The sequence below is a fragment of the Danio rerio genome, chromosome 20 (assembly GCF_049306965.1).
Source record: "Danio rerio strain Tuebingen ecotype United States chromosome 20, GRCz12tu, whole genome shotgun sequence".
NCBI classification, from domain to species: Eukaryota; Metazoa; Chordata; class Actinopteri; order Cypriniformes; family Danionidae; genus Danio; species Danio rerio.
Window position 1 is genome coordinate 30228523 of NC_133195.1, and position 24838 is coordinate 30253360.

Here is a 24838-nt window from a genome sequence, read left to right on the forward strand (position 1 = left end):
TAGGGCTGAGTTATGGCATGTTTGTGCTGCTTTTAAGTCCTTTAAATTGATTGCTAGGGTTATCCTACAAGCTAAGGCTATGTATTTCAATAGCTAGGGCCAAACAGAATCTGCAGACATTTTTTGCTATTTGGTAGGAAATCTGCGATATATGCAGAATGATTTTAGGAGTATCATAACAAAAAACTTATTATATGAAATAAAAAATAATAGATTTGTAATTTTTATTTAATGTTTCCAAATCCAATTAAATCCACTTATTTGGTAAACAAAGCAATTCTCTTATATAATATCTCTACTAAAAGACAGGACATATTACTTTACAAACTGCATTGTAAATAAATCAAATTAACTTTTATATTATTGTTATTATACAACAATTAATAATGATGGGCTAAAAATCTGCGAAAACCATGTGCAGATTCTGTGTGGGCCTACTAATAACCAATATTTAGGTTAATATTTAAAGGACAAATTAAGAACATGCAATTTTTCAGAAATAATGTAATATTTATTATTTAAAAAATAATTGTTTGTTGTTACAACTAAAATAGCTCAGGCACTTTAATAAAAAACATATACTTTGTGGAAAACAATTTGATGAAAATTATAGAACAGCAACAATTATGAGAAAAAAAGGTTACAGCTGTCAAAATTTAGTAGGAAGGCTACAGGCTTTTGTTTTGAATGTGTAAGTGACATTTTAAAGATGCAAAATTTGTACCAAATCTCTTGCTGTGGCTGAAAAGGTCATCTGTTGACCAACGATCCTGTTTCAAAGTCTAGAAAAAATACTAAAAACACCCTCAAAACAGACTATATGCCTTTAAGGGTTCAATCAGTGATGATTCTGTGGTGTCAAGCTACAAGAATACTTGCAATATAGGTTCATTCTGAAAAGATAACTGTATATACATTTCTGGAAATCGTGAATTATGGAGCCAGAAGTATGTATGGCTGCATTTCATTTTTGAAATGAATGCTACGGGGTGGTATACCACCATTGCTTTTTGCGCTTAACAGCTGACCGCTTACCTCCGCATGGACAGTTTTCCGGGTGTTATCAGAATGTACAGTTTGCTCACCATGTAGGTCGGTGGACTTAAGATGCAGAAAGGAGATGACCACAACAACAGGGTTCAAGTTCGGTGAAGAACAGCAGGTAAGACAAAAACAGAAGCCAAAAAATAAAATAAACAAGTAAATAACAGGGTAAAAATGTGGTAAAACATGGTAAAAATCAGACGAGGGCTATTCTTTTTCTAAATTGCTTTTTAAATTTGTTGATTGGGTTTAGGGAAGTGGGTGGATGGGTCAATCTGGGCTTTTTAAAATCAATCAGTCAGTCTTTCAGTCAGTAAAACAAACAGCAGCCTGTGGTGGATTTACGAGAGAAGAGTAGGTGCGAATGGCACTCGTCAGAGAAATTCAAGGTCTCAAAAAGGGTACACAGAAGCCACTCGTGGATTCGCAAAAACGAAAACTGCAAAAAATAAAACATACCTCCTGAGATGTATTTGATGATCCCCAGAAATTTATATAGAGGTACGTTTTCAGAATGATCCTGGGTTGAATACTTTTGTGTGAACATAAAACAAAAATAACAGTTCTTCTCCTCAGTGTCAGTATAGGGTGCACATTCATAGTGCTGTGCACTACATTATTTGTGTCTTGCTGCTGGCTTATTAACTCAGAAACACGTTTGGGTTTTGAAGATAATGAACATGAAGGTCTCAGGCGTTTGGAACAACATGAGGTTGAGTAATTAATCATATAATTTTTATTGAACTAACCCTTTAAGCCTACTTATTTTGCTAAAGATGCCTGGATAATTACATAACGCATTGTTTCCCCTCACCATCAGAACAAAAACATTGTTTTCATACTTGCACTGTTCTTACTGTGGGAGCACTGTGTGTTATGCAATACATTTTTATGAAAGCATCTGGACACCTCATTCTTGCCCCTTGTCATCATTCTGATTGTATTGTATATTGTGTCTGTGTGCAGGTCGAGTGATGGCTTGTGTTCCTCAGGTCAAGTGTGTTTTGTTGTTTGGCAAATAGCCATGTCCTCGGTCTGGCTGCCTGTGTTGATTATTCTGGGCCAAAGTTGCAGCCTGTGACCCAGTTTATTTGCAGAGATGGAGCTGAATAAGTAATTGTTAAAGTGTGATGAGAAACAGCTCACGTTTTCTGTCTTTTCCCCATCATTCTATTTTTGCTTGTGTTCTCTCTACAATCACTCGCTGTCATCCGTGTTACTTCAGCCTTGTTTTGTCTTGCGCTCTCACTCCTTCTGCATCCCTCGTTTCCTCAGAGTAAGTAGCTCATGACATGAAGTCTGTTTAAAATGCTATTTACAGAGAGAGAGAGTATTCTCGGGTGCTTTGAGCACCAACGCTGCCTGTCACTGCTGTACTCACACAGCTGTGTGTGTGTGAGTGTGTTTGTGAGAGAGTGTATTTGTATGTATAGTCATGTAGGTGATGCTGTCTAAGTGGTAATTAAACATCAGTCTGTGAGTGTGTCGAACTGTGACACTCGGGAAACAGCTGACAGAGATAGAGAAATACAGAGAGATGTCAGGTGAAGCAACAGTAGAAACATCTCAGCACAGGCTCTGAGATTGAGAGAAAAAAAAAGAAAAAAGGAAGAGATACTGGTAACAAATGCACCTGATTTTCCAGGTCAACTTTTAAAAGGCAAAACAGTACTGGATGAGAAATAATTTTTTTAAGAATCAAGAAGATAATGTTATGAATTATTTACAGCAATGTACTTTCTGTGCTTTCTGTTTCAAGGGTTACTTTTTTAAAGGGATAATTCACCCATAACTGTACATTTACTCATCCTGAAGGGGTTCCAAAACCTTTCTTTTTATGAAAAAAATTCTTTTTATGTTGAACACATAAGAAGATATTTTAAAGAACTTTACAAATTGGTAATCCTTACATTGCTGCTGGTCTCGTTGCTAAAGTGCTTCTCCTGACACCTATAGTAGGAAAAAACTACCATGGAGGTCAGTGGTTGACTTTTTGCATTCAACTGAAAAAAGAAACGTTTGTGAAGGATGAGTAAATGAGGACAATATTTTCAGTTTTGGGGGATCTAAATCACTCTGCCTGGTGCAGCCACAGTTAAGCTGCAGAGGTTCTTGACTAATGCCAGAATGAGAGTATAATTCCTATTAATATTTGCCTAAAAATAGTCACTTTTATTTATCTGTCATTGTTGTTACACAATAATACAGGATACTTAATCTTTAAATAGGAAATTATCAAAACTCTTTTTTTTTTAACTATTTGCTAATGTTTAAATCCAATTCAATTCATTATGCTCAGCTAAACTTAAAGTAACCCTGCTAGAACAAGAAATCATCTGAGTGAAGTTTATTTGTAATCTAAATTCGAGGATCGCTTATGACTGTTCACTGCTGGTCCCGATTAATTCATCAATCAATTGGTTCCAAACTCACTATAAATAACCAGAGTTTTCTCATCTCAGTATCTTCGTCTAGAAGAACCCACCCCTACTCCTCCTCCTTTCCAGAAGGGCAACACAGTGGCCCAGTGATAAGCACTGTTGCCTCACAGCAACAATGTCTCTGGTTAAAGTCCCTACTAAGTTTGCTCGTTCTCCCTGTGCTCGCATGGGTTTCCCCGGGTTTTCCGGTTTGCTCCCACAGTCCAAAAACATGCAAAAAGTAAACTGAACATACCAAATTAATACCATAGCAAGCTCTTAGCAAGCGTACATCTATTAATCTATTATCATCTATTAGCAAGCCATCCTATTAACCAGGAATAAGTCGGGGAGTTTATCGAGATCTACCTGAGCTCAAACTGCCCTCTCGCCCTTTTGTGTTTCATGAAAAAAAGTCATAATTTTCTGCAACCTGTTCCTTTAAAATAAAAACCAGCATGTCATTTACATATTTTTTTAATTTCAACTAAAAATCATGTGACCTTCTTTTTGTCTTGCTTTCTGTATATTTTTTTACTTCATGCCCTCTAATCATTTTGAAATATCCCCTTAAACCTGCCTCTCTTCACACCCTGTGTCATCATAAATGAATGCTAATAAGATCACCAGAGATTACCTGCTTTTCATTTTGAACCCTAACACCCCCCCCCCACTTTTTTTTTTTTTTTTTGCATTTTCACCACCTTTCAAGTGTTTTTTTTTTCAAGTACAGTAGAAGAACCTTTATTGTCATTCAAAAGAAAGGAGGAAATACAATAAAGCACACAGGGCAGACAGATATTGACAGAGCCGATCCTTGAGTCTCTGAGCTGGATTATTTGATGTTTTCAGTCGGCCAGTATTCCTTTGAAAAAAATGAAGGGGGCTGAGCCTCCACCCCACCCACTGAATCCCCTTTTCTCCATATTATGTCTAAAAAAGGGGGGGAATTCAGGGTTTCGATCATGTCCTTGAAGCAGCTGAGCCCCGGTTGCTCCTCCAACAACTACTCAACCTGTTGTTGGCCACAATATTGAATGGAATCAGCTCCTATAGTGGCTTCTAGTTCCTCTTTGTTGCATTCACGCTCTTCCAGCAAGCTGAATATGTTCTGCCAGATTGAATCAAAACAAGTGCATGCTAATAATCGCTAACAAACTCAGATGTGCTAGCATGCTGTTAAAAAAGCCTCCCCATTATTTCTGAAAGCAATGCCTCCTGGCATTACATGACAAAAGCATCACGTGTCCCTCAGGGCAAGGTCGCGGTGCGCAATTCACAAATACCCAAGTCAATAATGACGGGAGCTCAAAGCAGCTGCCAGACAATATTAAGACAAAGAGGCGAATGAGTGTGAACATGGCGGCTCAGCAGGTAACACAGGTGTCGGAAATGGCAGTGGAAGGTGTTGAGTGATGTCGTGGTGTTTTGGGTACACCATTTAAATTTCACAGCAATTATTGAGCTCCGGTGCCCTTTAAGCTGATCTTTTTCTAGCCATAGGCATCCAAGGCTCTCAATGGCGTGTCATATATGAATCAGTGGATTCATGCTGATATTATCCAAGGGAATATAGTGGGAATGAAAGAGATTCTATAAGCCATTGAGTGTGTTTCCATAATTTAACAATGTAAGTGTATTCAGTAAGATTTAAAGGGGAAAAGACATATTGGATTACTTGTTCAGTTGCAAAAGCATCATGAAGGGAAATGAAAGTATAATTTAGTACTAGATCATCTAGTAACAATGCTTCCAGCACAGTTTAGACAAAAAAGTGGTGTAGGATTTACTTTTGAAACATTTTTCACTCAAATAATTGTTTGGTCTCTTTTGTTAAGTAATTTTAAAAGGGAAATATTTTAATTATGAAATGTTTATGGTAAAGCATTGTCATGTATTAATTTGTACATGCTCTTTTTTCACATTTTTACATACTATATCTTATACATTTTCTTAAGTATTATTCTTTTCACTATAAAAGTGAATTTAAACTAAATAATACTATAACAATATAATTCACACTCACATAGGACTACAAATATGCTGGTAAATGGACTACAAGAACCAGTGATCCAACACACACACACACACACACACACACACACACACACACACACACACACACACACACACACACACACACACACACACACACACACACACACACACACACACACACACAACCGGTTCTTGATCCTTACTGATTGCAAACTCACAGCTGATGCTGCTCAAGTAGTGATTACACACACATATATACAGCTCACTTTGAAACACTCAAGTTAACACTAAAGTGACATTAAAACGCGTTTCCTTTGTCTTGTTTTGCCGTGTTTTGATTACCTAGTTTATCTGTTTATTTCTGTCTACCTTCTGACCACTTGCCTGTGACTTTAACAATGTTTCTGGATTACCTGTTTACATCTGTTTGCCTGTGTTGACCATTGCTTGCCTGACTTCCCCAATAAACCTGTATTTGGATTCGCACCCCCGTTGCCAGTGTCACACCCCTGGCTACAATAATAATACAAATGTAATAACACTGTTACATGTGATCTTTAGCAAATTCCAAAATGAATTTTCTTTTTAAAACAGTAAATGGAAATATTTTAAGATGGTTGATTTAGTTTTTTATGTATTTGAAGAAAAGTGTGAAACGGCCATTTATTGGTTACTGACCCTAGCAAAATATGAATAATTATTATTTGCCAGTCAAAATTATCTGTATGTTAATTGAGTTATCCTGTCATCATTTCAAAAGCAGAATTCATCAGGTTTTAAGTTAATGAAGTAGAAACCTTTATTGTGTATTTTGTTCTTAAAGTCTCATAATTAATTTGAAGTCTTCCCCGTGTTGTACATATTTGAAATTAGACATATGCTGTTATTCAGTCATTCGATATAGTGTGTTAATATATTTACATTCAGAATATTCACATTGTGTTTGCAGTGGTTAACAAGATTGCACCAAATACTTGAAGACGTAATTGATTAGATTAATAGCTGAAACATCATTATTTTTACATGTTAACCTGGCCTACTACACACTGAAATATTGATAGAAAATCTGACTACTTATATGGCTAGATTAACACTGTGCAATAGGGCTCCAATTAACATAAGTCTTGATTAAAAACACAAAAGCATTTGTTAACCTGGTAACACTTTACAATAAGGTTCATTAGTTAATGCATTTACTAACATGAACTAATAAACAACACTTGTACAGCATTTATTAATTATAACTAAACATTTACTAATGCATTATTAACATTTAAGTCCATGCTTGTTAACTTTAGTTAATGCACCATGAGTTAACATGAACTAACAATGAACAACTGTATTTTCATTAACTAACGTGTATTAACATGAATAAATACTTTAGTGAATGTATTGTTCATTGTTTGTTCATGTTAGTAAATGCATTACTTAACATTAACTAATGAACCTTATTGTAAAGTGTGACTGTTAACCTTATATGATGCTAATGTCTTGTATTTAATGCCTAATAATGTGATAAATTTAGTCAAACATCATAATCATTTTATTACATGGAGTTCATAGTTAATACAATGCATTGTGGAGTGTCTATTAAGGTATAACAGCAGAGTAACTGTAATTGTTTTTTAAGTGTTGATTTTTATTCATGAAAAACATACTGTAATGATAATTTTTAAAATAAAGTGCCACCTATTGTACTTTATAAGCCTTTTGGTTAAAACATTTGTGTACTTTCAACATAAAACAATAAATTGTGTATATTTTACTATTATACCTGTTAAAGCAGTGTTTCTCAACCATGTTCCTGAAGGACCACCAACACTGCATGTTTTGGATGTCTTTCAGTCTCTGCTAATAAGCTGATGATTTGAATCAGGTGTATTTGGTTGAGGAGACATGGAGAATGTGCAGAGCTGGTGGTCCTCTAGAAACATGGTTAAGCAACCAACATAGGCTCGTTTTGAAAACAAAACCCTATATACATTCCTGGAGATCGCAAATTATGTTGCCAGAAGTATGTATGACTGCATTTCGTCTTTAAAATTAATGTTATGGGTTGTTTTGGGGTTGTTTAACGTTATGGGATGCTTTTGAAAACACTATTGGCTGGGTTTAGGTAAGGAGGAGGGTAAGTCAGTTAGTCAATCGACAGCGGCTTCTGATGGATTTACTTGAAAACAAAAGGCAAGAATGGCACTCGCTAGAGAAATTTGAGATTTGAAAAAGTGTACACAGCGGCCACTAGTGGATTCGCGAAAACAAAAACAGCTAAAAACGTCACTCCTGAAACATATTTAGCACTCTTCAGAAATGTATAAAGGGGTACGTTTTAGAATATGCCTGGGTTGCGAGAATCACTGTTGGAAAGTAATTGTTTCTCAGCTTAAGTCAATAATGTGATAATCCCATATACTGTACCATGATAAAAGGTTGATCGATTAATAACAAGAAAATATGATACTGTCATAAGCTTATTTAAAATATAACTCGTATCCAAAAGCTGGACTCCCCCACCCCCCACAGTATAACATAAACTTGTTAACTGTGGTTTCAGTTACAGACTCAGGGATATATTATACATGATCTTTGACAACTGCAAATACGTGTAAGAACATATTCATACTGAGAAAGCCTGTTTAAGTTTGTCAAGGCAAATTCTAATGCTGACTTGACAAAGACTCAGCTTAAAAGCCTTGAAATTTTGAAGGTTATAGGAGAAGGTTGTAAAAGAAGGAAAGAAATCCTTTAGAAAGATTTCCTTTTATAGAAAAAGTATTTTATCCAAGCCTGCGATTTTAAGCTATTACTGTCAAAATTAAATTCTGTTTTTTAAGAAACAACTGCCATATTGATGATAAGCTTTGTTTTGGGTCAGAGAGTTTTTATCTATTTTTCTTCCAGCTGCAGAAACCTCAGACAGCTCGACAGAATTGAAGACACCTGCAATTTTTCAGTGGTCAGAGTTTTAGATTTACCTGCTGCCATGGTTTACACTGGACTTTCTTAAATATTTAACTCATCCAGGGAGAACAAAGCAATGGGAGGAATGAAGGGCAAATAAAGATATGTTAGACGTCTAGTCACATAATGAGCTTCAAGACAGGCTGCAGGGGGATTAGAGAGGCTGGTGACAAATTATCCTTAAGTAACCTAAAGGCTGTCTCAGCTAATAACCAGGTGACTCTTGCTTGACATACATTGACACAAGTGGGCAAGATGCCAGATTGACTTATTTACCCTTTTAATGTGTGTGCACTATACTTCTTGAACAGTTGGGGTCAGTAAGATTTGTTTTATAAAAGAAATCAATACTATTAATCAGCTGTGGCACGTTTATTTGATAAAAAGTCAGTATACGTCAGTAAAGACATATATAATGTCTTTAATTAACGTATAATGTTACAAATACATGCTGTTCTTTTTCTTATTTCTAAAGAAACTCACAGTTGCCATAAACATCTTAAGCAGCACACAGCAGTTTGAAAACTTTAATTATAAATGTTTAGTGCACTTCAAATCAGTGTATAAAAATGTTTCAAAATGACCATGAAAACTGAAGAAAAAATGTTGTAAATTGAAACTGAAAACAATTATTTTAATTGCTTTAATAACTTTAGTGTGTTTTTGATCATATAGTATTAGAAGTAATACACTACTACTACTAAATATTAATTATTATTATTATTATTATTCCTTTACTGTACATCCTTTCTGGTGCTCAATAACAATAAGAAAACAATAAAGTTAGACAAAAAGGGCAGGCTAACTTAAAAGCAATTACAAAGACAAGGTGGAAAAAATTGCAAAAACTGAATCAGATGCCGCAGATACAGAACTCAATTATTATAACATTTTCTTTTTGAGAAAAGATTTTAATTCAGAAATATTAATAATAAAGAGGAGAGATGAGTGAGTGTGTGTGTGTGTGTGAGAGAGAGTTCCAGAACTTACTGTAGGTGCAACGACACTGAATGATCTGCCCTCATCAATGATCTGCCAGTCAGAGGATCACAGTGACAAGAATGTTATGAATTAGTCAGTTACAGAGGTATGGGGGAGCTAAGCCATGTAATGATTTAAAGATATAATTGCAGCCTGGAAGACTTAGTTTAAAGACACTGAATTTTTGTAAAGTATGCATGTGGTCTTATTGTGAATGATTTATTGAGGCAAATTATATTCCTAAAATGTAATAACTTGCCTCTCTTGTGCTCTGATTATTCATGCATTGTTTTCACAAATTAACATTCGTTCTGGTTTCATTTTTGTATGTAGCATCCATTTTCACAAGCCAAACTATTTGTCAGAGGCAAACTCGTCTTATGAATGGGCTGCTTCACAATAGAATAAATAAAACACTAGAAATAAAATGCACTGCAATTGAAATTTAAACCTTGTCACATCTTTTCTCAACAGATAAGACAAAAACACTCTTTTCTTAGGAGTTAGTTTGGAGGGGATTTGAGTTTGGCAAGACACTAAAACAGACTCTTACCACCTGCATCTGTCTGAGTTTACTGCATTGTGTCAGCTTGACCAATGACTGTATTACATATTGTTGAGGGAACGGCACCGCAGAGCAGGTGAATCTACTACTGGATAAAGTCCTGCAAGGCTATATGTCATACTTTCTGCTGGAGCACAACATCTTTCTTCTTTCACTCTACCTTATTCACCAATTCATCATCATCCCACACACACACAAACACATAAATATTACATATTAATTGGCATTCTTCCTCTCCCCGGTCACCTAGAGGCAGGGTCTGCCTGGTTAATAGTTAACAGCATTGTTTTCTGACTATTTGTGAAAGCAGGAGGTCTGTAGCTTTGCTTGCGGGCTAATGTTCTCATTACCATCTCGCAGCTCACCTGTTTGTTTTATCTTGCTCCATTGATTTATCCATCAGTGCTGCCATCCCTCCATCTAACCAGCTCTTATTTAGATTTTGCTGATCACCGTCCTAAAAGGAACGGTTCAACCCTAAAATGACAGTGTACACCATTGGGCTTTTCTAAACTTGATTGATATTATATGTTCTGCACTGAAAACATGATGTCTGCAAAATGGTTGCAAATAATTTATATTTGTTGATATTAAACAAACAAATTAAATTTAGTAATATTCAACTTATTTTGTTTGTTTAAATTCAGTCGAAATAAATTGTTTACAACCACTTAACTTAAAAACAAAATCGTAAATCCAAGAAATCATCTTTGAATATTTTTTTTCAGTGTGTAAAAGACAAAAGAAGATATTTGTGCATTAGTTTACTGACTTTATTCATTGACTTAACTATTAAGGGCAGCTTTACAGTCTTAAAAAGGGGAAAACAAATGAAGCCAACTTTATCAGGCATGAGTCATACAGCAAAGAAACACAATGCTTCATTTTTCAGGTCAAGTCATTTAAGTGTTATTTCAGTTCAGTGACAATTTGAAGTTCATCAAAAATGAAATAAGTTTAATTAATCTGTCAGCATCTCTGTCAGCAATAGTGTAGTTATTCAGCTTGAGTCAGTTTAATGTTGATTTAATTCAGTTCCAATGTTTAAAAATTGGTCAATTATTATGCCAATTTCTGCTATATCACAGCTCTACAGTAGGCAGTAATGTTTTTCAGTTTGGGTCATTTGGATTTTGTTCAATTTCACAGTTCCCATTTGAGTTATAAAAATAGCTCTAATTTAGCTCCTCGGATATAACAAGGGAATGTTATTCAGTTTGATTCAGCTAAATTCAGTTAAATAACTGTCAAAGCTGCAGAATTTGTCAATTCAATTGTGGAACCATTTTGATAACACTCTCAGAAATCAAGATAAAAAAGTTGTCAATGGGACACTACTTTTTCAAAAGGTAGACTTTTGTACTTAAAGTAAGAGTAGAGGAAAAACTGGAACTACGTGTCTGGTTATTAGTTTGAGTGTACTGTATTTTACCATTATAGACTTGTTGTTTACACACTCTGTGGACCAAAGACCATAGAATACACAAGACATGTCACTCGCATAGTTTTGTGGTTAATAAACACACTGGAATTTCAGTGAATACCTGCTTCACAGACACAAGAAATATATTCAAATGAAGCTTGAAATCTGTACTTTTAAACGAACCAACTATACTTGAAAACAAAAGTTTTTTGGTTTTGTAATCTATATGAAATGAACGTGACAGTCCGTCCTGTCAAACACACATCACATGACAGCAGCAATTACTTTAATGCCCACAAACTTGTAAACGAAGAGTAACTGTCGTTTCTGGAGGAGATTCACCATCAAAACCAAGTTGTTAACTACTTCTAAAGACCAGTGTGATCTGACAAAGCGTTATTCAAAGAATGATAATGTGTAGAACAGCTATTACTGAGGTTGGTGTCATGATCTTGTTCGTTTTGATTAGCTTGAGCAACCTGAAAAAAATGCAGGTTTTGTTTGATTTGGACGTTTAGAAACAAAACTTGGTACAGTTGTTGTTTAGTTGTATTAGTGATTCCTAATATGTAATGTAAGCTTGGAACAGTTTTGGAGTATTTAATGTTTCCCCATTCAGACAAAATGCCAGAGCATACTGCCCGAGAGGCGTATCAAAGATGACCGCCGAGTGAAATGACTTGCCTTAATGGGACTTTGCAGAGGATAAACATCCCCTTTGTGAACTCTTTAGGTACAAATGTTTGAAAAGCGTTTGTAATTAACGTTTATTTGTGAAAGTGTATAAAAAAAGCTCTACAGAATTCTGTTTTTATCCAGTTTCAGTCAGTTCAGTATTGAAATTTAGACCCCACTGACTGATTTGTAAGATTTTGAACAACCCTTCCTTTTTAATAATCACTCAACTGTCACAATATCATTCTTTTCAGGTTTACTGAGCTCTTTGGTCTCTTTTTTGTTATGTTAATAATAGGAAACAGACTGACACATGTGTATGAGCAGGAAGACACTTATTATACCGTGTTTCCTTGCTCCTGTTTCACACACACTAACTCAGTCTCTTTGAAGTCCAGCAGATCGAGTAAAGGGGGCTCCTCGACACTCATGAAGTATTCATGCCAGTGTGTGTGAAAGTGCATGCTTTGCACGTCAGTGAAGTGTGTTGGTGTGATTGAAAGAGAGAATGTGCGCGCACGTGTGTGTGTGTGTGTGAGGAGCATGCTGCTATCAGTGGCGCTTTGCACAGCAGCTGTGTACTGACACTCTGTCTGGGAGGAGAATGGGAAGGGGGCTGGGCTGAGGAGAAAGTGAGAGAGTGAGTGCAGCAGAGCGAGAGTGAGAAGGTGAGAGCAACTCCCCAGATTGAGGAAGAGAGACGCTGAGAGTAGACGGAGAGGACCGCTGGACTTCTGCCAGGGTTTCCCAGCAACAGCACAAGCAGGATTCCACTCTTTTTTTTTCCCCCATCATCATCCCAGGGGATTTGCCATTTCCACTGCCTTCCCTGGGAGTTCCGTCATTGGGAAAGTGGTGGGAAGGAGCGCAGCAGAGAGGGATGCCATGCCCCCGCCCAGCCTCAATGCAGAGGTGTGAGGGATACCTTGGAGGAAACCTGGAAAAGAGAGATGAAAAGTTGATCACAGCTTTGGGATACAAACCCATCACCTTCTGACAGGAGGAACTTTGGGAAGTTGACCCTTTGGATTTGTGGAAATAAAGAAGATGCTTCACTGCTGGAGCTCGTCTTTGCTGCAGAAAACTTTTAGGGGTCATCATGCTCGTTTCTGACATCTGCTTCTCACCCCTCTCCTCTCGTCGCACCTGTATCCACTTCTTCGTCTGGGAATTTGCATGAATGGACCCCTGATGACAGTGACAGTAATCACATCGCCCCGTCCTCCAGCAGACTCCTCTAGCCCCCAGTCTCCTGCCCGCCCCGCGCACCCGCCCCGCCTTGCTCTCACATGTGCCGGCAACCGTGGAGTGCTCTTACCGGGGTCTGGAATGAACAAGTTAAAAAGCTGCTTTTCTCACCGCTGTGCTGGTATGACCTCTGAACTGAGATAATGGATTGGAGAGAACTGTGAGTATACTGTAGTCGACTCTTTCAAGTTTTTTTTTTTTTTTTAATAATGCAATCGTCTGGGTTTGTGGTTCAACTGGTGCTCTCAATATCAGTCCTAGAACAGCTTGGATAAGATGTCAATTTTGTCATCATGTGCTCAGCATCAATGCAGTCCAATACTGTGTGACTTTCTTTTGTGCATGTTCATTATCATGGTTTATTGAACGTCAGCTAATTTTAAAAATGTCCAGCAAAATCTTACACTGGATCAGTGAGGACTTTGAGAACAAAATACAGAATGAAAATAGATTCAAGATATTTTCAAAGATGCTTTAAATGCTTTTGTCCATACTATAAAAGTCAGTGGGGTCTAAAACAATACTGAGTGAACTTAGAAAAACACCATTAAAAATATGTACAGATGTATAGTTTGTACTGATTGATTCGGTGTGTTTTGTTTAAGATGATGGCTAATATAATTTTACTTTAACTGAACTGCTCCTCTAATGTGCAGCTCCATTGTTCACTCCATCATTAACGTTGCAAAAGTGTTTTACTGTCTACAGTTACATTGGTTTGCTCTCGGTTGCAACTTGCAACCCTGAAAGCTCACCTGCATTAAAATTAGAGATAACCCCGAGGGAGACTGTTCACTGCAGGGCATGAAGATTTAACAGGTGGGTGCATCTGGATCAAACCCAGCCTTGCGTATCGCGCTCACTCTACCATGCTGCTTTTCTCCCACTCTGGTCACTCACCTCTCTTCGCTTCTGTCTGATATCTCAATCTTTTATGTGTATGTGTGTGTTTGTGACTGTGCTGTGCTTCATAAGAAGCTTGAAAAGCATTTGTCGCTCAGGCAGACGCAGTGATTGCAGCTCTCTGCTTCACGTGTGGGTGTGGGTCTGCTCTTTATGTTAGAGGAGGCACTGGATGAGTGTGAGTGTTTCAATAGGTGTGTGTGTGTGGAGAAGGAGGCGGAGAAGAGGCTTTGTCTCTATAGGTGGGTTAACATTAATAAATCCCTCCTCTTCTCACTCAAGTATTTTTTGGAACCGGTTATGTCCCCTATTATGAGCTCTTCTTTTTCTCTCTCTCAGTTCATCTCTTTCATTCACACCCAGGGTCCAAAATTAACACTTGTTAAATGCCAGATGAGAATAAAAATTGGCTTTGGTAACTAAGTAATAAAATGCCATGCTGCTTATTTCCTTGCTGTATGTGTGTTTGTGTGTGTGGGTGTGTTTGTTTAGATATTTACAGTTGAAGTCAGAATTATTAACCCCCCTGAATTATTAGCCCTCCTGTTTATTTTTTCCCTAATTTCTGTTTAATGTAGAGCAGATTTTTTTTTAACACATTTCTAAACATAATAGTTTTAATAACTAATTTCTAATAACTGATTTATTTTATCTTTGCCATGATGACAGTAAATAAAATTTTACAAGATATTTTTCAGATATTTATAAACCTAAATATAGTTACCTTCAAAATTAAAAAGGATATAATTCGCTTTTTTCCAAAATTATTGGTTTTATGTTATTTGACTTTTTTTTTTTTTTTGCATTTATGAGGTAAAAGGTTGGTTATGGATGTGACATCTCTCCATTATGGATGTGACAGATGTGAAATTGGCACTTATGTGATTTTGGTAAATGAAATATAATTGTTTAAATACATTAACAGAGACATATTGGAGTATTTTTAAAGCACTGTAAGATGCTTACAGTGTAAGATGCAAAAAAAGGTTTTGCTATTTTGTATGTTTTATGGCAAGGTTGACATTTGAATGGAATTGATTGTATTATTAGAATTGTACATTAGTATATGTAGTAATGTGCCATAAGTGTATATACGTAGAGTCTCATCTATTTTTTCTCATCTCATTTATTTTTTTACTTTTCCAAATTTTTTATCTTTTTACATAAATTAAATATAATATATGCAAAGTATATTTTGCATTGTTTTAATTAAATAAATGTTCTTTGTTTCATGGATATTAAATTTGCAGTTATTCTTCAGCTATTTTTCTTTAGCCATTTTTCTTTAGCTATTATTCTTTAGCCATTAACCCCCAAATTATTACTTAATAGTGGTTTCTGCCCCATTTTAATTGAGTTTGTTTTTAGTTTTTTAGTTTTGTTAGTTTCCTACCAATCAAAGTATATTTTTATATTAAAGAAATATTTGATATTTTTGTCTCTATTAATAATTGTAATTGTTTATGCATACAGAAAATTAATACATATGGTTTCACAGCTGGCTAGAGACATGTAGTGGCAGTAAATTTACATAATGTTATTGTCTGTCCCCCCATTTTAACATGCAGAAGATTATGAAGCGCAGTGTTAATTTTTTACTGTAATCTGTGTGTGTTTGCAGACCCATCCACTCACACCTTTTAATGCACAGTGCATGCACATTTCCTGTGGGGGCCTCCTCTTGTGTCCTTCATGGAGGCTGTAATTACACAGTGTTCTCTGTGATTTTTCACCCCTGAAGAGCCTGTGCTGAAGGAGCTGGTGGGAGAGAGAGAGAGAGAAAGGATGTGAGGAAGAGTGAGGCATTTAATGAGCTCAAGCTTTTCTCCTCAAGCCCTTCTACCTCGCATGCTAACAGGCTGAAAGACATGAATGTGAACTGGAAAACACACACAGCTGCATTTTTTTTTTTTACTATTAGCACACATGTATGGCCCAAAGCACACAGACAACCAAACACCCCAGCAATATGTGCTTGTTGAGCACTTATTAATAGGGATCCTGTCCTTCCTAAAAGGTTGTGCTCCTCTGGGAAGGCTTTACACTAGATGCTGTATGCTGGGTTTCACAGAAGTGAGGTCAGACACTGCTGTTGGCTGATGATGAGTTCTGACTCACTGTTCCAGTTCATCCCAAAGGTGTTCAAAACCTTTATATATTGATTTCATCTGTCCAAGAAAAGCATGTGCCGCAAACTGATAGAAGCATGCTGTTGTTGAGAATTTTATTGTTTGCTGTAACATTATAATGTGGCTTAATTGCATCTTTGTCCAGAGTTTGATTGACAAGTGGTCTTACCAGTGATAATTCCAACATTATTTACTCCCTGTTGCTGTCGTGTTATTATTGTTGCTTCCATTTTGCCTGACAAGCATTTTATTAAGTAAAGTTAGTTCAGTACATTACAGTACAGAAAATTTGTGTAAAAGTTTATGGCTTTGTAAAGAAGACAGCAGGTTCTCAAGTGGGTTGGGGGAATATACAATTTATGTTTATTATTGTCAAAAAATCGGTTTTAAAAGTTATTAAAGTGCATGGTTAGTTTGTTCTTTTAATTTTTTGTATTCACAAATATAAGTGATGGTTATCCTCTGTGTCATTTGCATTATCAAGTGGTCAACTGGTTTACCCTGTTATCTGCAGGTCATATCTAGGGCCAGACAGAATCTGTAGACATTTTTAGCTATTTCTGTGTAGAATTTTGTAAAAAATCTGTGGATTTATGCGGAATGATTTTTGGAGTATCATTACTAAAAACTTAATGTATGAAATAAAAAATAATACCATATTACATAATTACATAATTTATGTAATGTTTAAATTGCAAATTCAATTAGATCCACTTATTTGGTAAACAAAGCAAGTATCTCAAACATACCTGTCAACCCTCCTGTTTTTCCTTGGATTCTCCCGTATTTTAGAGTTCTATCCCTCTATCATCCCTGGCATCCGCTGATTCTGTGTGGGCCTAGTTATATCTGATAATCTTTTTTTTTTTACTTCGTTTTGCGGTACTTTTAAATCCTGAATAGATCATTGAATGCATATTGCAGACATTTCTTTTTGCTGCTGTCTGAAATCAACATGTGGGCTTTCCAAAAATGATTTGAAAACGTATTGGCAAGAGATTTGAAAAGTCAGTTAGAAGCCAAATCCATACTTTTGGCTTTGTAGACAGTTATACTGTAATTGTACTACTGTAGTCTAACTGTAATCCAAAAACAAAAGAACAAAATAAACAACAAAAAATATATTCTCTTTACTGAACACTATCAGAAAAAAGGGACACGGTGGTACAAATAATTTTCCTTGAGGAACAGTTTTGTACCTTTGTAAAAACTTTACCTTATGGTACAGAAAAAAACCTCTTATGATACCAACCTGTGCCTTTTAAGGTACAATAAAAATATTGTTCCCATAAAAAGGTACAAAATTGTTGAACAACTACTTCATTACAATATCTATGAAAATAAATATAATTAAAAAGGCAAAGTGATCTTATGAATAATATCCATATTAAAACGTGAATCGTCATTTAGAAGTATATGTTTAAAGAAACTCATAAACATGAATTATTATGTTCCAAAACGCAAAACAACTGGTAAAACAAAACTAAAGGTATTGTAAGCTAAACATTTAAGGCATTTTTAATAAAAGTTTGGTAAGCATTTTTGACACAATGGGCTCTATTTTGACGGTCCATGCGCAGAGCGCAAACGTTTTCAAGGTGTGTCAGAATGCATTTTTGCTAATTTAAGGACGGGAAAATCCGCTTTGCGCCATGGCGCATGGTCTAAAGGTGTTGAGTTTATTTTCTTAATGAGTTATAGGTGTGTTTTGAGAATAAACCAATTAGAGCCTCATCTCCCATTCCCTTTAAGAGCCAGCTGCGTCGCGCCGTAACCGTATTTTGATGTAAAGTAAGTTCACTTTCGCTTTTGCTCTCGTGGATAGGGAAACCTTTACGCACAGACATCAATTAGCCTATAAATAATTAATTTCGTTTGTCAAGCGCAAAGATTTGTTTCAAAACTATTTCTAAATTCAGTTCTATTTTTTAGCAAACGAATAAATGATTAATAATAACCAAGTGTGGTCAGTTATTTCCAAAAACACCTGCCATGCCCCATATGGTCTAACTCTAAAATTTGACAGGTGGACAAATCTCAGCTTGTTTTTAATAAAACAAATATAAATATGGATATGATAAATAATACTGCTAATAATAACAACATTATACAAAAGTTGAATGAATGAACTGAAAAAGCCTCCCGAGATGAAGAAAGTAAGGCAGTGGTTTTTAAATCTTCACGTAGGCTAGAAATTAATATGTTTTGTAATATTTTAATCATTTACATTTATATCCATTCCTGTATATATCCTTATTATATATATATTATATTATATATATATAGCCGGGTGTATGATAGGGCCCAAAGTGTCTTGTCACTGTGGTGGTATCCTTACTGGATCAGATTTGTACCTTTGATGAGGGTACAATATTGTATCTGCAAGTTTTTTTAAAAGCCAAAGGAACATTTTGGTTTCCCGTGGTACAAGTCATGTCCTTAAAGGTACAAACTTTAATGCTACAAATTTGTTTCTTTGTCTTAAGGTACAATACACACCAGTGACAAGGGTTTGTACCTTCTTTGGTACAACATTGTACCATTTTTTTTTTTTTTGAGTGTTGAAAAGATGTTTTAGATTAAGTCATCACACAAGACAGTTGCGATCTGTTTTGCTTTGGCTGGTAAAAAAAAAAAAAAATAATTGAACTACCATTAGTCTGTGGCAATGGCATACAGTAATAGTTTGATTTGACCTTCTTTTAGTAGTATGTGTATTTTTCACATTTAGTTATTCATCTAAATGCTGCTCTCAGTAGTGTGGGCAATGATGGAATATTTGCTAACTTTATAGTGCGTGTAGTTGTAAGTTATTTTCACTCTTAAATAAAAAAAGGCTTTTATTTTAAGTATATTAAATCCCACACATAACTTTTATGTGCTCATAATCTTTTAAAATATATACTTAATATCATGTTCAATACAGGATGAACATGTGACTTCTTTTCGCCTAACTTTCTGCTTGCCACTGTTATGCAGGGCTGCCCAGAAGCTGAACCTCTCCAAACGGAAGAAGCCTCAGCCACTTCCGCCATCTCCTCCGGACCCAGAAGAGCCGTTCTTCTACACTGATGGCTTCAGTGCCGCCCTGCAGCTCTCTCCCCCAGCTGTACCCCCGTGTCTCCTCAGGGCAGGGGCAAAGGTTAAGGACAGCCCTGGGATGGGAAAGGTATGCTAAAGTAATTTTTACCAATATTTGAAAAGTAATCTTTTTTTTTGTTCGTTATGAATTGTTCCGATTTAGAGGCTTTTAGATGGAGCAGGATCAAGGTAATCTTGAAGCCATGCCAACAAGATATTTTATACCATTTAATCAGTGCTGGTACAACAGACAAGTTGTAGTCTGTTAATAATATCTAACTACAATGACATTTGAAGTAAGAAGCATCATTAAGATTACACAGATCAGGTAGTGCACTTTTAGATTAGTCTTGTATTACTTTTGACAAATTTTTCACATTGTCATGTTTACTAACGATCTAACCTTCATAGATCGCTGGAGAACATTCATATTTACATGCTACAATCCTGTCTCTGTTTTTTTTTTGTTGTTTTACACTGTCTGCTGCCTGCCTTTTGACCATCTGCCTGTTGTATGACCACGACCCTGGATTTGCCTGAATACACCCGTTTTCCCCTGTGTTGACCATTTCTTGCCTGACAAACCTGTTTATAAAACCTGCATTTGGATCCGCATCCTGTTGTCATTATCCCCATTCATATTACACACATAGATTTCAATATTTGGGATTCATGGGTAACACTTTAAAAACTACACCCTATGAATCATTTATTAAGCATTAGAAAACTGGTAATTCATTATTTGTTAAGCATTAAGTCTACATTAATAAAAGTGATACCATTATAAATTATTACATTAATTAAATTATAAACACGAATGATTTACTAAAAATATCAAAGTCACAGATTTTTTAATGACAACTAAAGGGAAAATAAAACCCTTGAACAGTATGCTACTGTATTCATTTATCTGCATAGCTTGTAACCATTGGGCAACATAAAAAACCAAGAGCATGCCTTTGAGCGCTTCAAATATTTTAGTCTGGAAATTACATCATAAATTTGCTTTACAAAACAAAGATGACATTACATAATAAAAGTGTTATGTGAAGGGATACTGGACAACGGGGCAACGAAGGCAACGGTCAACAGATGTATACAGGCAATGCAGAGTCATGGTCATTAAACAAGGTGAATGGTCAGTATAGTCAGCAAGCAACATAAACAAACAAAGATGGCAAAGCAATGGAAACGTGTGGTAATGTCAAAGTACAGCTCAGATGTGTGTGTGTGTGTGTGTGTGTGTGTGTGTGTGTGTGTGTGTGTGTGTGTGTGTGTGTGCGTGTGTTGTATCAAAAGTCGATCCTCCAGCTGTGTGTTTGTGTGTGCGTGTAATCAAATTGAAACAGGAACTGGTGTGTACAAAGTGCATGACGGAATATGTAGTTCATGTAATGGCAGCTTTGTAGTCTGTTAGCTATTTAAAGCCATTAGATTGCTGATATTCATAAGAAAGTCTTCCAGGTTTGAAATAAAAGTGAATTATTTGAATCATTTTGTTTACAAAAAAAAAAAAGTCAAATATTGTGTAATTAATAAAAAGTAACTGTAATGATTTTAAATATTTTAGACATATATAATCTAATTACAAGTACTTAATTAAATTATGTAATCCCTAATCAGTTACTTCACAGCACTGTTCATAATTACAGAGATAAATTTCGTCTGTGTTAATAAAATGACATGACGTGTAAACCTCTGTTTGCCCTCTGCTCAAGAATTCTCTGTGGGTTTATCGATTTGGCTAGTTCTCTGGTTACCATCAAAGCAGACAGTGTGTGACAGCACGGGTCGCCCCAGTTGTCCTGATTCCCAGGCTCTTGGAATTCCAAGAAGCTCCTGTGGAATGGCAGACGGCATTCCTCACTGTAAGAGAGTGACAGGCTGAGGGAGTGGGAAAAGCACTGTATGAAAACAGACGGGTCAGAGAATGACATCAGGGGGCATTTGGATGAAAGACATATTTTTAGCTTGGAATAGAGTTGTTTATTGGTGCTGGACAGTCTGAGTGTGGAAATGCTTATGATATCACATTGGTATTTCTGTGTCTTGTTCTTGGGTTATGTGAGCATGGAACTTTTTGGTGTTACTGTAATATGTCTCATTGTATGAGAAACAATCAAAAAGCTAAAGATAAATAGGGAGTCAAATTAGTGTTCACACCAACAGATGATAAAATTCTACTTATAATAAGCATGTGCAGTGGTTCTATCTTCTGTTGGCTGGATTTTTGAGTGTTTTTCTGAAGTAGTTGTAAACAGTGTTGGAAGTGATATCAAACATCTTTCCTGTAATTTTAGTTATTGTGTGCACATTCATTTGCTTAAGATTTGCAGCAGCACTTTATTTTACAGTTCTGCTCTTAAGTACTTATCATAGTTACCTATCATGAAATGGGCATGAAGTTATAATAATGTACTGAGTTAGTGAGGTAGTGAGGCCAGCAGGGGTCGCTCAACCTGTAGTCAGTGTGAGTCCTATGCCCCAGTATAGTGAGGAGACACTATACTGTTAGTGAGCAGCATCCTTCGGATTAGTCTTTAAACTGAGGTCCTGACTCTGTGGTCAATAACAACCCAGGAAGCCCTTTGAAAAGAGTAGGGTTGTGTCCCTGGCATCATGGGTGTCCTCAATGTCCAACATGGCCTCCTAACCATCTCCATATCATAATAGGTTTCATCCTTTTCTCTCCTCCACCAATAAGCTGATGAGTGGGGTTGGGTCTGGCACAGAAAATACTGCCATCTTTTTAGGTGGATGCTGCTGATGCTAGTTGAGGAGATTTCCCCCTCAAATCTGTAAAGCACCTTGGGAGCCCTGAAAATTGCTATATAACTGTATTCATTCATTCATTTATTCATTTTCTTTTCGGCTTAGTCCCTTTTCACCTACTGTATACCACATGTTTTTGATTTGCCGGGGCTCGAACCAGCGAACGTCTAGCTGTGAGGCGATTATGCTACCCACTGCGCACTGTGCTACTATGTACTGTAATGAATTATTAATGAATTATTATTTAACAGTATTTTTAAATGGAATTTTTTAAATATTAATTGAAGCATTTAAAATTCTGAAACAAAATGAAAATCTGAACATTTTTTCTTTCGAGAATGTAATTTATTTTCTTCAGCAGAATTCATATGAATTGTAGCTAAAATCATGTTCACTGTGAAATGCAAATTAACTGTCAGCACTCTGAGAATTTAAAAAAACAAACATTAGCAAAACAGAATTAATATTTATGGCTACTGATGAAACATTCACAACTTATTTAGTGAAATTACTGGTCTGAATATCATTATTTCCATAGCATTGGCAAATTGTATAGTGTAAATTGTCTCCAGTATGAGGTGCAAACCTTTTGTTGTGGAAAGATGTTTGATGTATATCAAACTCTGGCCGTTTGAGAAAAGCCAGTATTTCTAATTAAAACTGTGCAATATTTAATTAATTAATTCGTTTTTTTTTTTTTTTTTGGCTTTGTCCCTTTATTAATCAGGGGTAGCCACAGCAGAATGAACCGCCAAATTATCCAGCATTTGTTTTACGCAGCGGATGCCCTTCCAGCTGCAACCAATCACTGGAAAACACCCATACACTCTCATTCACACACATACATAGCATTTGTAATGAATTTTATTATTTAATATATTTTTTCCCCTTCTAAACTCTGTATCTTCAGGAGCCACTAATATTTAGTTTTTCATGTGCATGTGTTTTATTTTAATGCCAGTGCGTGGTGAAATTGTATTTTATACATAAACAAAAGAACTACGATTTCGAATTAAAATCTTTCTTAATAATCTACTGTAGGATTAAAAGTCACTCATACATCTTGAATGGAATGAGGATGAGTAAACTAGCAGATCGTTTTAATTTCTGGGTCAACTGTCCCTTTAATTATCCAATATCATTCAATTCAGTTTCTAATATAAGCCTGTTATCACTATGGTCTTGATTTATATGTAATACATTACATATGCAGTCTTATGGCAATACAGGAACGAGTTAACCATAGCATGTATTTTGTCTATAAAAACCCATATGTCTAAGTGTCTGGACAGTTACTATGATCACTGTCATGCTGAAGTATGCTGGTACCCATTAGGCAAAGCACTTAATCCCAGGTCACTCCAGGGGGACTATTTCTGCCATTAGCGTACTTTAAGTCACCATATATTGAGCATCTGCTTAATATTAACTTGCTAAGCATAATGAGCATGAGGTCATGCCCTTTCACTGAATCATCCATACATGTACTTCTATATCTTGCCATGTGACTGACAGTTATACTATATATATTCCCTCATGGGACTTTCTAGAGCCTCATGAGCATCTCAGAGTGTTGTCACTATTTTGGGTAACAAACTCATTCCTATCCTTAACACCCCCTGGAGGTCTAAAAGCCATGAGGATTGTGCTGACCCACATCTGACCCTCCTCCAGCACAGGTGATGCTCTCTAAATAAATTAAAAGAGGAAACCCATTGCAAACTGAAAAAATTAACTTGATAAAACTGCTACATAAAAGAAACCAAAGGACTGATGAAAATGCTAAATATTTATATTTTATATTTATATTTTTAAATATTGTATGGGACAAAATACTTTTCGATTCAAAGGGGAATGGGTGGTCAACCTGTCGTTCCATATGTTTATTTGGCAGTATAACACTTAAGATCATGATATTTAAACATATCAAATGTGAGAAACGTTATAGCAACTTATTGATATTTGATGAAGGTCTCCGTGCAGTCATTCTATTGAGTTATTTTTCCCCACGGCATAAACAGATGTGCCATTTTTATAGACTTTCCTCAAGTCAATACTTTTCAATTAAAATTTACCTAATATTACTAGTTTTATTTGCATTGATTAGAAAACATTTATATTAAATATTAATACTTACCCCAACACCTTGACGGCCCTTTTTGGTATTTCAGAGTGAGTTGACCTGAATGTTGCTTCTAAGAAATGTATTGCTTTTTCTACTCTTTCTACTCTTTAGCTAGATGAGCAATTCCTATCAAGTGGAAACAATTACTTCTTCCATCACATGACATGTGGATCAGAGAAATCTTTAGCTGCATAAAACTTGAGAAGTTAAGATGTTTGCTTGCAAGATCTCTCAAATCTTTTCTCAAGACCTGGAATCCTGTTTTAGAATATATCAAAGGCTTACCCTGTTCAGTTGATATCAGCTTTAATACACAGCAAATAACTGGAAAGATTGACTCCTTAATGTGAAGTACCCCCCCCCCCCCCCAGAAAAAAAAGTTTACTGTTAACTTGCTCAATTACTATTATTACTTTTATTATTTAAACTGATAAATTTCTTTTTAATTTTTATTTCTTTATGTTTTTTACATTAATTTTTATAGTTTTTTTTTTCTCTCCCAGAGGATATGTT

The 24838-nt window shown here is 35.8% G+C and overlaps 1 protein-coding gene across 4 annotated transcripts in view; it reads left to right on the forward strand.

Moving 5' to 3' along the window:
- kif26aa (kinesin family member 26Aa) overlaps positions 1-24838 on the forward strand; it is a 125821-nt gene that overhangs the window by 73254 nt on the left and 27729 nt on the right. For 3 of the 4 annotated variants that reach the window (XM_068215647.2, XM_009304053.5, XM_073933318.1), the window contains one exon: positions 19327-19516. In XM_068215647.2, the coding sequence (XP_068071748.1) occupies positions 19327-19516 (190 nt within the window). Of the gene's footprint in view, positions 1-12751; positions 13476-19326; positions 19517-24838 lie in introns of those variants that run through there. The other variant, XM_690942.9, reaches the window with a different exon arrangement.